At 41.5% G+C, this 15,200-nt stretch overlaps 1 protein-coding gene across 1 annotated transcript in view; it reads right to left on the bottom strand.

Moving 5' to 3' along the window:
- LOC127628268 (netrin receptor UNC5D-like) overlaps window positions 1-15,200 on the bottom strand; it is a 336,353-nt gene that overhangs the window by 43,299 nt on the left and 277,854 nt on the right. Inside the window, exons 6-8 of the mRNA XM_052105061.1 lie at window positions 13,991-14,158; window positions 10,199-10,363; window positions 3,742-3,777 (exon numbers count right to left, since the gene is read on the bottom strand). Coding sequence (XP_051961021.1) covers window positions 3,742-3,777; window positions 10,199-10,363; window positions 13,991-14,158 — 369 coding nt within the window. The remainder of the gene's footprint in view (window positions 1-3,741; window positions 3,778-10,198; window positions 10,364-13,990; window positions 14,159-15,200) is intronic.

The following is a 15,200-nucleotide window of genomic DNA, read 5'->3' as shown; positions in this document are numbered from 1 at the left end:
AGGGTAAGCTCCTGTCACTCAGGTCAGTTATATCCCTGGATGCCCGTATACGGGAGCAGATTTATGGTCCAGACAGGAAATACCAACGGGGGAGTTAAGAACTCCACCCTAAGGTAGTAGTTGCCCAGAGTTCGCCAGCAAGGGTTTTTGCCTCTTACTGATAGCACAGCGCTGGCCGAACAGGGCTTGGTTCTCGGAGCTAATCTCTTCCCTCAACGACTCGCCTTGGGCGATTCCGAACAGGAAGGATCTTCTATCTCAGGCACAGGGCAATATTTCATCCCTGGCCCGAATTGTGGAATCTTTCATGTTTGGCCCCTAAGGGTACCAAATGAGGGACACAGGGCTCTCTCCTGAGGTTATCGAAACCTTTTTTAAATGCCAGGCTTTTTCCACTTGGAACAAGTTTGGGTGAGATCTTAGGGCAGAAGAGGACCTCTTCGCCTCTATGGATAGCGCAATGTCTCCTCTACTTCTCCCTGGAATCACCCAGCCCCCTTGGGTCTGGACGTTAACTCTTTCCCCGCCAGCGTTTTTAAAAAAAGTTGCCAGCCACCGCCAGGGTTTTGACGATTTTCGCTAAACTTTAATGGCCCGCAGAATATTTTCTTCCATGAATATATGAAGATGCTACATATCACAATAAAGATCTGAGCCTCTGTTTTTAGGCAAAAAAAAAACGATTTTATTTTATCTTCATTTGTTCTTTTTTTATTGCGACTTGAACAGAGGTCGGTTTTGTCAAAAAACAACATTTCAGACAAAAAGCTGATAAAAAGGCATGTTTATGTCTGATATTTTGAGCTTCTCAATACTCCACTTCATGTTTGAGACGATCGCAGTCTGTTTCTTTGATCAAAGAGTTGCGTACTCTTTCAAAACATGCGGAGGGGTCTTCCTTACCGTATAACACCTAAAACACGGAAACCCGGAAAATTCCGTGTTTGGCGGGGAAGCGTTTTTTCATAAAACACGGAAAATTCCGTGTTTGGCGGGGAAAGAGTTAAGACACATACATGATCCAGAATGCGTCTGTATGTATTTCTTTACCCGGTTTCTCTGCTCCCGGGAGTCTTGGCGATGTTCACCAGCAAGGGTCTTGCCTCCTATTAATGGCGCCCCGCTGGCCGAACAGGATATGTTTCTCGGAGCTAATTCCTCTCCTCGACGGCTCGCCTTGGGCGATTCCGGACAGGGAGGACCTTCTCGTCCTTGGCCCGAATTGTGAAACCTTTCATGTCTGGCCCCTAAGGGTACCAAATGAGGTTCACAGGGTTTTCTCTTGAGATTATCGAGACCATTTCAAGTGCTAGGGCTCCCTCCACTTGGAACTGATCTGGGTAGATCTTACAGGGCAGAAGAGGACCTCTTCGTCTCTGTTGATAGTGCAATGTCTCCTCTACTTCTCCCCGAGTCGCCCAGTCCCCCCCCCCTTGGGAGGGGCTGAACATAGTAACGCAAATGCGCCTGCATGCGTTTCCTTCTACTAAAGTTCTTATTACAGAACCAGCTGCCAGTTTGTTTCAGTTCTGGATTTTCTGTAGAAAGAACTGTCAGCGGGCACTTGCCTCGCCACTGCCAGGTTCTATGTGGCCACTGCGGTTTGCCACGGCTTGGTGGGCGGGGTGCCCTCAAAGAGGCATCCTCATTATTGCCCGGGCCTACGAGGCGCGCGGTCAAGCTTCGCCAGTAGGTTTCAGGGCGCACTCTACCAGAGGGCTCTCCTCCTCTAAAACCTTGGCTAGAGGTCTCCCTATGCATCAAGTTTGTGATGCGGCAGGTTGTCCTCGCCGCACACATTCATTAGATTTTTATAGTTTGGCTGTTTTGCCACTCCGGGCTCTTATGCCCTTGAGTCGACATCTCAAGCTCATGTCTGGACAAGTTTGTGATGCAGCAGGCTGGTCCTCTCCGCTCACATTCATCAGTTTTTATGACAAGTTTGTGTTGCGATAGGGTTCTCTTCGCACACATTCATCGAACTTTATGGGCTAGATGCTTTGCTACTCCGGACTCTTATGTCCTTGAGTCAACATCTCAGCCCATGCCTAAACAAGTTTGTGATGCGGCAGGCTGGTCCTCTCCGCACACATTCATCAAAATTGAATGGTTTAGATGTTTATGCTACTCCGGGCTCTTATGCCCTTGAGTCGACATCTGAAGCTCATGTCTGAGACCTCTCGCGTTTTTGTGAGTACACTGCACAACCGTAGGGGTCCGGACAGCCCCAAGTGCGGCGGCGTGGGTATTGCGTTCCCCGTAGCGCTTAGCAGCACAACATCGTAGTGAAGCCTTTTGTAAAGGGAACGTCTCGGGTTACATGTGTAACCCTTGTTCCCTGAAAAAGGCGGAACGAGATGTTGCGCTGCTTTGCCGCACTGGGACGTCCCAGGACTGCTCTTCAAAAAGAAGTATCTGACGACACCTGGTGACGTATCCATTTATAGCCTGGCCTCAGGTGCATCTAATGATTGCATCAGCCGAGGCTATAAATTCCGGTCAATGTTCATTGACGTGTTCCACACATTATTCAGCTCGGCTCACAGATAAAGCTGTTCCCCGTAGCGCTTGGCAGCGCAACATCTCATTCCGCCTTTTTCAGGGAACAAGGGTTACACATGTAACCCGAGACGTTATAAATAAACCTAAACAGGTATAAGTTAGCACACTCTGGCTGCTTTACTCTCTGGTCTCTCTCTCACTCTGAGACTCCAAGTCTCCCTCTGCCATCACTATAATGAGAGACAGGTGTTAAAGATCATTGTGAACCAGGTGGTGAGCCTTACCACTCTCTCTCTCTCTCTCTCTCTCTCTCTCTCTCTCTCTCTCTCTCTCTCTCTCTCTCTCTCTCTCCCGCAGACTGACACATGACCAAGCCCCCCATGCCAGACATGCATATTGTTTACATTTGTGGCTATACATTTGAAACAGAGAGTATATAACATTTACAAATTGCCCCCATTCACTTCCATTTTAAGTTTAAGTTTTTTGCTTTTTTTATCAAAGAAAAATAGGAGCAATTCCAAATATTTTTTGTGGTATTCAATATTATGCCACAAATGCTGTTGATTGAGATAAACTTGTATTGAACCCAGAATAATCCTTAAATATAGTGTATTTAGCTGTTACCTGTACCTACCAACATTGACTAGTAACGTTCTGGTACCATATTCAAAATAACAGCTTAATTGAATGTGTTTTCTTTGGAAAGTCACATCCCTGAAGGGGACTGTCATTCCTCAAGTGAAAAACTGTCATCAAAGATGTTTAATCGTTGTGATGCATCATTGTTGAGTTAAAATGGCAACAGTTCAACCACTGAGTCAGAACTTCCTTAAAATATGAACAACTTTAATTGGTTTCTCGGGTTATTTCAAATGGCAAACTTGTGATGATTCACTGAAAACATAATTGTCAGAGCATCAACTGAATGTTGAACAATGTCAGTGCAGTCAGCTTACGTAAAGGTTGTGATAAGGTTGTTTGTCAAACACGAACCGAAAATAAAAGGGGTTAATAAAACAGACTCCAGAACAGTGTTATTAAGATGGATGATTATGATGCAATGTGGTGGTATTACATCACACTTCATATGCCTGTGAGCATTTTTAATAGTTGCTTCTCAAGTAATGCAGAAGTTGTGCATAATGCATGTAAATGACTTTATGGAACTGAAGTTTAAAAAAATCAAAAAGAAAAAGATGAAAAACACAGATGAAAGGTGAGACGTCAGTGACTCACCTTGCGGAACCTTCACATCGTGGAGCAGCTTCCTGTCTGGGGAGACAAACACAGATATCATGCAGTGAGACACATGTCTCTTTTTTCAGATGCTCACACACAAGACCTAATAACCCAAGAAAACCACATTTGAAATAAATGTTTTCTCTGGTTTTGACATGCAAACATAAACAGACTTGTGCACAAGAAATTAAATAGGCCGCTAGAACACTGGTAAAGGTCCTTATCAATTAACAAGCAGAGTGAAATCTGAATAATGTTGAAAAATCTAGGTCTGACAATTGCATTTTTACATAACTCTGTTAAAGGCCTTTAAATGACCTAACATTTTATCAGTCTAAGATCATACATGTAAATGCATTAATTGAGTGCACACGTAGATTTCTGTCCATTAGCATGTTTTTACTCTACAGGAATTCACCTTTACTGTAGTTCTGGCAGCGTATTGACATATGCACATCTCTTTGGGTTTTCCATCGATGTCAAAATCTAATGTAAACATGGTTCCCTATCTGTCACTCACTCAATGTTGTCTCGGTGTAGTGACACTAGGGGTCGCTCTTGGGAGCCCCAAACACCTCTAATCTTTGAGAAAAGGCCAATGGAAATTGGTGAGTGGAATTTGCATGCCACTCCCCCGGACATATGGGTATAAAAGGAGCTAGTTCGCAACCACTTATTCAAACTTTTTCTTCGGAGCCGAGCGGTATTGAGCAGCAAGTTCCACTGCCGTCCCATTCACCTCACAGACAAGAAGCATATACTGTTGGATATATGCCATATTTCGGCAGCTTTCTCCCCCTCGTGCACGTCTAGTGCAGAGTACACCCCTGGAAAGAAGTGCATTCTGTCATTTGTTCGGCATCAAGATTGGTTCGCAGCGGTAGACCTGAAGGACGCGTACTCCATGTCTCGATTTTATCTCGGTACAGACCCTTTCTGCGGTTCGCTTTAGAGGGCCAGGCATATCAGTACAAGGTCCTCCCCTTTGGTCTGTACCTGTCACCTTGCATCTTCATGAAAGCCGCAGAGGCAGCCCTTGCCCCACTAAGGGAAGTTGGCATTCGCATCCTCGACGACTGGCTGATTTTATCTCACTCTTGAGACCTGTTGTGTGTGCACAGGTACCTGGTGCTCAGGCACCTCAGCTGGTTGGGGATTCGGGTCAACTAGGAAAAGAAACTCTCCCCGGTTCAGAGCATCTCTTTTCTCGGGATGTTAGACACGGTCACTATGATAGTGCACCTCTCGGACGAGCTTGCGCAGTCAGTGATGAACTGCCTGAAGTCATTAAGGTGGAGCACAGCGGTCCCACTGAAACAGTTCCAGAGGCTCTTGGTGCATATGGCGTCCTCGGCGGTGGTTCCTCGGCTCGTGTTGATGCATATGAGAACACTCCAGCAATGGCTTCAGACTCGAGTCCGGACACCATCACGCTGATCTGCCACCGCATGTTCAGCCCTTGGACAGACCCTGCATTTCTGCGGGCAGGGGTCTCCTTAGAGAAAGTATCCAGAAGTGTCATTGTTACGACAGATGCCTCCAAGTTAGGCTGGGGCGCCGTGTGCAACGGGCACACATCCGCTGGCTACTGGACAGGGCTGTGACTGTGTTGGCATATCAACTTCCTCGAGTTGCTGGTGGTATTGTTGGCCCTAAGGAGGCTTTGGCCATTGATCCATGGCAACATAGTGACGGTAGTGTATATAAACCGCCTACTCTGGAGTCAGCAGCGACTGAATAGCACCTCTCTATCAGACATCTGTAGAGCAGTGGGATGGGCAAAACCCAATACCTTTACGAGATGTTATACTCTCCAGGTTGAGCCTATGGCTGGCGAATTCAGAGGAGGAATTTGAAGCCGGGCCCAGTACATGTGTTAGTAGGCCCTGTACTGGGATAGGTGCTACATATGTGCTGGTTATCTGTGGTAACCCCTTGTGACGTATTTTCCAGGGTACGGTTTCCCTGATGGCAAATCAGTGTCTAACTTTGTCAGGGTTCTCCCCTGCCACAGGTCACTGTGCTGTAATGTTCCTCCCCTCTGGGTAGGACCTACCACGGGGATTCCTCCATATGCGGCTGGTAAGCCCATGTGACGTATTTACCACATGTTAACCGCCCCTTTGGGCAGGATGTGGTCTCCGCTGTGTCTTTTCCTCTTGGGGAAAAAATTTCACTTTTTGGGAGAAGAAAAAGGTAAGTGACAGTTTGACGTTGTTGGGGCATTGGGGGAGGCTATGTTCAGACCGGATGCACATAGCCTACATGGACTGACAGTGCAGGTGCTAGCCTGCACCTGCACTGTCAGTCCATGTAACACAGTTCAGCTGTTTGTGGCTTTCGTATAGGAACCCCTAGTGTCACTACATCGACACAATGTCGAGTGACAGATAGGGAACATCTTGGTTACTGTTGTAACCCCCTTTCTCCGAAGGAGGGAACGAGATGTTGTGTCCCTCTTGCCAAAACACTGTACTACCCGCTGAAATGGCCGGGACCCTGTCTCGGCTCCTCAGTGCAAAACCTGAATGAGTGGTTGCAAGCCAGCTCCTTTTATTCTCTTATGTCCGGGGAGTGGCATGCAAATTCCACTCACCCAATGCCCATTGGTCTTTTCTCAAAGATCAGAGGTGTTTGGGGCTCCAAAGAGCGACTCCTAGTGTCACTACATCGACACATCTCATTCACTCCATCAGGGAATGGAGGTTACAAACATTTCTTGCAACATTGGGTTTTCTTAACATGCCAATTTTTTTTAGTTCTCAGTGTTGTACATGTAAACAAACCCTTGTAGAGGAAGAAACAACCTGATAAATTCTCCATAGTTGTTCGAAATGCATATTTTAAGAATTTTGTAGGAGGTAAATACTGTAAAAAAACAGCATTGAATTAATCTGTGTAAACACAGATCTACATATGTATGATGGTCAATGACAGGCATGTAATCTGGAATCGCTGTCCGATATTTATTTATTTATTTATTTATTTTTTACACAGAATCACCATGTCCACACAAGAAGACCGTAGCTACACCTGCATTGGTGTGCTTGTGTGTGCGTGTGCTTGAGTGTTAGGTGGACTAAATTGGTCTCTGATAGGGATGTCTATCAGTGTTGGGCTTTAGTCTCATCTGCAGAGGCTGTTGAGGTATTCAGCCTCCTCCCTCAGGGGGAAGGGGGAAGGAAAGATTGATTAAAGAACTGTCAGGATGATGAGCGAGGAGGATTAAAACAGAAGATTTCTGCCTCTCCTAAGGAATTACAAAATGGCCTGTCAAGTGTTGCTTGTCTGAGGGCTTGAGTGACTGCTTTCATTCAGGCAGTGACAGCCTTCCTCAGAGCACTTGTCTCCACTGATCTAAACAAAAGTAGGATGATTTTTTTACTGCTCTGACTCTGTGCTACACTTAGGAAGTTGGAGGATCCACAGAACAGAAATTTATGAGCACAAATGGATAATAGCAGGTGGTGGCAAAGTTCAGAACATTAGAACTTCCACATGTTGTTTAACTGAAATTTGGTGTTAAAAACAAAATAATATAATTCTATTAACCTATGTTAAATTGCTGGTGGTGATGGTGACGATGATGAGATTATAGTAGTGACAATTACACTGCGTGCCCAATTATTAGGCAAGTGAGTATTTTGATCTTATCATTATTTCCATGCACATTTTCCATCCATATAAACTTGAATGCTTATTGGATTCAATCATTTTCAGGTGGTATGTATTTGTGTAATTTGGGAGGGTGTGGTGATACTACACCTTATATCAGGGCGTGCATAATTATTAGGCAGCTTCATAACCTTAGGTAAAATGGGCCAAAAATGAGATTTAACTGACACTGAAAAATCAAATATTGAAAAATGCCTTTCAGACGGATGCAATACTCTTGAAATAGCTAAACTATTGAGTCATGACCACCGGACAATCAAACACGTTGTTGCAAATAGTCAACTGGGGTGCAAAAAAACGCATAGAGAAGAAAAGGCCTAAATTAACTGCAGAAGACTTGAGAAGAATTAAACGTGAAGCTACCAGGATCCCATTATCCTCCAATACTACCATATTCCAGAACTGCAACCTACCTGGAGTGTACAGAAGTACAAGTTGTCAAGTACTTAGAGACATGACCAAGGTCAAGAAGGCTGAAACACAACCACCACTGAATATATTCACAAGTTGATGCATCAAGATTGGGCAAAGAAAAACATGAAGATAGATTTTTCAAAGGTGTTATGGACAGATAAAATGAGAATGACTCTTGATGGACCAGATGGATGGGCCTGTGGCTGGATCACTAATGGACACAGGACACCACTTTGAGTCAGGTGCCTGCAAGGTGGAGGAGGGGTACTGATATGGGCTGCTATCATTAAGGATGAGGTAGTTGGACCTTTTCGAGTTGAAGATGGACTAAAACTCAACTCTCAAACCTACTGCAAGTTTCTGGAAAGTACTTTCTTCAAGCAGTGGTACAAGAAGAGTCCTCAGCATTCAAGAAAGCCATGATCTTCAGGCAGGCAATGCTCCATCACATGCATCCAAGTACTCCACTGCTTACCTAGCCAGCAAGGGCCTAAAAGATGCCAAAATAATGACTTGGGCCCCCTTCCTCACCTGACATAAATCCTTCTGAGAACTTGTGGGCCCTTCTCAAATGTGAGATTTACAGTGAGGTAAGACAATACACCTCTTTGTACAGCATTTGGGAGGCTGTGGTTGCTGCTTTAGCAAATGTTGATCGTGAACAGATCAAGAAACTGACAGACTCCATGGATGGAAGGCTCATGGCAGTTATTGAAAAGTGTGGCTATATTGGTCACTGAAAAGTTTTGAAAGGCCACAATTTATTTAATTGTCATTTTTTGTTACTTATCTAAAAAATTAGAATAAATAAGTTGGGATAAATCATTTTTGTAATTTAGTTGCCTAATAATTGTGCACACTTGTATATTCCCCTGAGAAAGACAAAACTCACTTTTTCTTTGTTAAACATTCAGGTTTGAGGTTCAATAACATTCTGGATTGACTGAGAGCATTGTGCTTGTTCAACAACAAAATTAATCCTGAGGAATACAGTTTGCCTAATAATTGTGCATGCAGTGTATGGTAAAGTTTAAAGTAGTTATGATGGTACTGATATTGATCATGACAATGATGTAACTAGTATGGAGATGACAGTAGTGATGACAAAAATTACTATGATTTTTTTTTTAATGATATTACAATATTCACCATGATGATGATGGTGATGATATTTGCAATTGGTAATGATGATGTTCGTAGTGATTGTAATGATGATAGAGATGATAGTATTACAAAGATGTTGACAATGATGGTGATAATAGTAGTGATGAAGACAATTATATAGATGGTAAGGATATTGATGATGATTATGACAGTCATAGTAATGATAGTAGTGGTGGTGACGATGATGGTAATGATAGTAGTGATTATCATAATCACGGCAAAGTCTGTGATGATGATGGTAGTAGTGATTGTAATGATGAAAGAGATGCTAGTAGTAATAATTACAAAGATGTTGACAATGATGGTGATAACAGTAGTGATGAAGACAATGATAGCGATAGTAAGGTTACTGATGATGATTATGATAGTGATAGTAATGATAGTAGAGGTAGAGATGATGATGGTAATGATAGTATTGATTATGACAATCACAGTGAAGACCATGATGGTGATATAGTAGCGATGATGTCAACAATGGTTAAGCTGTGATGAAGAAAATTATAATGATGGCAATGAAATTGATGATGACAATGATGGGGATAATAATGATAGTAGTAATGACAATGATAGTGATTACAGAGATGATCGCAGTGATGATTACAATGATGTTGATGGAGACATGATGATGATACTAGTCATTATGATGATGGTGAAAATTATGGTGTTGATAATAATGAAAATGGCAATGATGGTAGCGATGATGATGTTGATAGTGATGATTGTAGCAATGATGACAATGGTGATGATAGCAGCAATGTTTACAATGATGGTGTTGGTGATGATAGCAGTGATGATAATTGTGGAGACAATGATGGTGATAGTACAGATGAACACTATGATAGTGATGGTAGTGATAATGTGACCTTGATGGTGACAATGATAGTAATAACAGTAGTAATGGTGACAATGATGGTGATGATAGTAGTGATGATGGTGATTACAGTGGCGATAATGGCAATGATGGTAATGATAGTAGTGATGATGACAATGATGGTGATGATATTAGTGATGATGGTGATTACAGTGGCGATAATGGCAATGATGGTAATGATAGTAGTGATGATGACAATGATGGTGATGATATTAGTGATGATGGTGATTACAGTGGCGATAATGGCAGTGATGGTAATGATAGTAGTGATGATGACAATGATGGTGATTATAGAACCAATGATGAAAATATTGATGATTGAGTCCTCACCTTGAATGCACAGGTCTCCGGTGCAGTTGTCAGTTTCTAGAGCAGCTCCATCACACAGTCTGCCTCCATTTTTGGGCTCTGGGTCTGTACACTCTCTAGTTCGCTGCCTCTCGCATTCAGAACTACACTCAGACCACAAAGTCCACTCTGCCCAGCCACCATCCACTGTCAAACATAAACACACATACACCTTCATTAAATGACATACACATTGTTCCTATACAGTTTTCAAAACAGATTTATATTTCACAACACTTACACACTTATACTTTTCAGAGCAATCCTGCATTTGCTACAAACTTTCCAGAACTTCCAGTGCTTTGAGAGCAGTTATCCATTTAATTCCTCTTTTCTTGGGTGGTGTTCAATAGTTCCATGATTTTTCCTCTCAAGGCTTGTCTCTGATAAATTTAAAAGACAATTTACTTTTGTCTTGTTCCATCAGGCTTTCCCCTTTACCCTAATGACTCCACAGGCTGCTGGTGTTTCCTCTGCAGCTAATCTAAATGTAAATACCATGTTTGTATGTCTCTGTTGAGTGTGGGCACTGGGATTGAGCAGGGCTGGAGAGCGAGATTAAGTTTTCTTGTCGACAAGTGACTAGTGTCCTCTAAAGATTTTTCCACAACTTTTCCCCAACATGACTAGTGGTTCCCATGTGATTTCTGCTTTCAGTGAAACCATAAATTTAGCCAGTGTAAGTGCACCCAAGGACCGGAATGATTACAAGCGGTGGTTTATAACTCTTTCTTCTTCTGCTCCTCTCAGGTTCTCTTTCTGTCCCTCTATTTTTTGAATGGGTGGTTCTAGGTTCAGTGAATATCATAGGTTAGCCCAGACATTTGTCAATGCATAAGTGGCCATCTATTTGATTTAATTTTGGTATATGACAGTGCTGACATGAGTTGTCATTATTATAATATAGGAGGACTAGAAAGGTTTCATGGTTTCTGAAGGGTTTTATTTGTGTATGTATTTTAAAATGCTGAAGAATTTTGACCCTTTCTATTCGTAGCACTGTTATTATCGTTAACGAAAACTAAAGTGAAAACAAGACTGAATGAAAACACTTTCCTCTGAATTTTTTTAATGAATATTGTATGAAATAAAAATCTAACGATAAGAAAAAAAAAACTTTAATACATTTTATTACCCCAACATTAATTATTGAATATATATATATATATATATATATATATATATATATATATATATATATATATACAGTGCATCTGGAAAGTATTCACAGCGCTTCACTTTTTCCACATTTTGTTATGTTTCAGCCTTATTCCAAAATGCATTAAATTCATTATTTTCCTCAAACCTCTACAAACAATACCACAATGACAATGTGAAAGTTTTGTTTGAAATCTTTGCAAATTTATAAAAATAAAAAACGAAAACAATAAAATCACATGTACGTAAGTATTCACAGCCTTTGCTCAATACTTTGTTGAAGCACCTTTGGCACCAATTACAGCCTCAAGTCTTTTTGAGTATGATGCTACAAGCTTGGCACACCTATTTTTGGGCAGTTTCTCCCATTCTTCTTTGCAGGACCTCTCAAGATCTATCAGGTTGGATGGGTAGCGTCGGTGCACAGCCATTTTCAAATCTCTCCAGAGATGTTCAATCAGGTTCAAGTCTGGGCTCTGGCCGGGCCACTCAAGGACATTCACAGAGCTGTCCCATGGCTACTCCTTTGTTATCTTGGCTGTGTGCTTGGGGTCGTTGTCCTGTTGGTGATGAACGTTCAACCCAGTCTGATGTCCAGAGCGCTCTTGAGCAGGTTTTCATCATGAATGTCTCTGTATATTGCTGCATTCATCTTTCCCTCAATCCTGACTAGTCTTCCAGTTCCTGCCACTGAAAAACATCCCCACAGCATGATGCTGCCAACACCACGCTTCACTGTAGGGATGGTATTGGCCAGGTGATGAGCGGTGCCTAGTTTCCTCCAGACATGACACTTGCCATTCAGGCCAAAGAGTTCAATCTTTGTTTCATCAGACCAGAGAGTCCTTCAGGTGCCTTTTGGCAAACTCCAGACGGGTTGTCATGTGATTTTTACTGAGGAGTGGCTTCTTTCTGGCCACTTCACCATACAGGCATGATTGGTGGATTGCTGCAGAGATGGTTGTTCTTCTGGAAGGTTCTCCTCTCTCCACAGAGAAACACTGGAGCTCTGTCAGAGTGACCATTGGGTTCTTGGTCACCTCCCTGACTAAGGCCCTTCTCCTCCGATCGCTTAGTTTGGCCGGGCGGCCAGCTCTAGGAAGAGTCCTGGTGGTTCCAAACTTCTTCCATTTACGGATCATGGAGGTCACTATGCTCATTGGGACCTTCAATGCTGCAGATATTTTTCTGTACCCTTCCCCACATCTGTGCCTCGATACAATCCTGTCTCAGAGGTCTAGACAATTCCTTGGACTTCATGGCTTGGTTTGTGCTCTGACATGCTCTGTTAACAGTGGGACCTTATATAGACAGGTGTGTGCCTTTCAAATCATGTCCAATCAACTGAATTTACCACAGGTGGACTCCAGAAACATGTTTAGAAACATCTCAAGGATGATCAGTGGAATCAGGATGCACCTGAGCTCAATTTTGAGTGTCATGGCAAAGGCTGTGAATACTTATGTACATGTGATTTGTTTCGTTTTTTTTTTTTTTTTTTTTTTTAATAAATTTGCAAAGATTTCAAACAAACTTCTTTCACATTGTCATTATGGGGTATTGTTTGTAGAATTTTGAGGAAAATAATGAATTTAATCAATTTTGGAATAAGGCTGAAACATAACAAAATGTGGAAAAAGTGAAGCGCTGTGAATACTTTCCAGATGCACTGTAAATTACTTTTTGCAGTGCATTATCCTTTTCCTTTCATCTGTATAACTAGCTTATCCTCTTTGATACTCTAAACTCTGAAATTCTAACTTTCCATCTTACCTTCATGTCTTGCTGACATACACACATTCTCTATTAGTTGTCTGTCTTTCTGAATTTCATTTATCTCCATTTATTTGTCTCTCTCTCTCATTCTGAGGAGCACTGTATTATGCTTTAGACAGTAAATGGAAAGTCTTGGAGAATGACAGCAGGCACCACATTTCTAGAGCAGACACATATCAACTGTAAAACTCAAGAGGATTCTGCCACTGAGATCAATTCAAATTCTGCACATACTGTCAAGCTGCTGTTTTATATGCAGGCTCACAGACAGATGGATTAACCATCAATGTGTTCAGAAAGCATGTTTAATTAACAAGGCATAGCAGTGAGACAGTCACACTGCTTGACTGACCAGACTCGAACTGTTAAATCTGCAGGCAAAATGTACTTCTGGGTTTTAGAAACAAAATACAGTATTGGAGAGAGACAAGAGAAATTTTGTATTTAATGCAGGCAAATCTCCATGAAGTCAAATGGTATTGATAAGTGTATATTTATTCAGGCCAGATTCGATGATTATACATTTTAAATTCTGTTAAGATTTGAGGAAAATTACACATTGATGATTTGTAAGTTGTTACAATGATTCAAAAAAAGTGTTCATGAGTATGAGACTAATTTGTGAGTCTTTGTGAATGATTCATTAAAAAGAACCAGCTCATAAGAATCAAAATCCAACACACTGGTTGTGCTGTCTGTATGTTGGTGCATGCAATCAGGGAGGACAACGCAATGAAAAAAAGCGATATTATTTTGAGATACCCAAGATTTGTCTCTCATTCAATTTTATTCAGTCTGCAAGCTCACAATTGCAAGTGTGTAAGTGTTGTGTCCTCTAACCTGGGCAGGGAGAGGTGCAGGTGCTCTTCTGAACGGACATTCCCTCGCAGAAAGCCCCTCCGTTAAGTGGTGCAGGGTTAGTGCAGGTCCGTGTCCGCTTTTGAACTCCTCTGCCACAGCGGATGTTACACTCTGACCAGTCCGTCCATGACGACCATCCTCCATTCACTGACAAAGAAAACAGTGGAGAAAAGGATGAGTCAGACTAGTAAATGTTATCATGACAAGCTAACTTATGTATGTTATTAAAACATTGTAGATCTTACACTTTGTTTGCTCATCTGCAATATGTCTTTAAGACGTATGTCAAAACGTATGTCTCAGATTTTATTTAGAAATTCATCAGATGTCTTTGAGACATTTATGATTAACAATGTTTGTAAATATGATCTTTTTAAGATTTTTGGCAGATGTTAATTAGATTGTGATGCTTTATAGATACAAATATATAACAGACACCTCTGAGATGTATATGTGCTATCTGGTTTCATCTTGGCGAATAGGTTCCTTTGGACAATTATGTAAATTAACTGTACATAAGTCCTGTTTTGATGACTTTTATTATTTATAGTGTATGTATGTGAATCCACTCTTTTTAAGATTTCAACCATATTATTTTACACAAATAAGTTACAAATGTTTTTCCAGATTCGCACGCTTTCACAGGTGTCTCAGCAATGTATGTGCATTAACTGTACGTGCATTAAATAAACAACAGACAGCTCTACATAATAGTGCCTCCCTATCAAATTGGAAAGTTAATGAAATTAATTTGGATTATACAGATGTTACATAAGATGCCATTGTGTATAGCCCAAGACTTAATAAGCATGGAAAACAAGGAATAATAAAGACTTGAGAGAAATAGGTTATATAAAATATAGGTTAATACAGACACATACATGTAAAGGAATGTGTATTCTAAATGGAAATTTCATTTTTGAAGTGTGTACTAGCTAATTTTCTTATCTTCAAGTTTGTCAACTAATTAATGCAGTTCTTTAAACAAAATACTGTACAAATACATTTCTTGCTTAAAGCATACAAGCAATTCCCTTGTGACTGCTATGCCTTAGGGACTGCTGGGAGCCATGTTTAATTGTAGATGCTACGCTAGCTGCTAAACGCTAATTGCAGATCAGTCAGCACTGCCTGTTACTGTCAGCTTATGTCAAAGCTTTTCAATGTGTTTAATCAAACTTCCAAAACC

The sequence above is a fragment of the Xyrauchen texanus genome, chromosome 34 (genome assembly GCF_025860055.1).
Source record: "Xyrauchen texanus isolate HMW12.3.18 chromosome 34, RBS_HiC_50CHRs, whole genome shotgun sequence".
Classification (NCBI taxonomy): Eukaryota; Metazoa; Chordata; class Actinopteri; order Cypriniformes; family Catostomidae; genus Xyrauchen; species Xyrauchen texanus.
The sequence above is the reverse complement of the archived record's forward strand: the minus strand, read 5'-3'. Positions and strand labels throughout refer to the sequence as shown.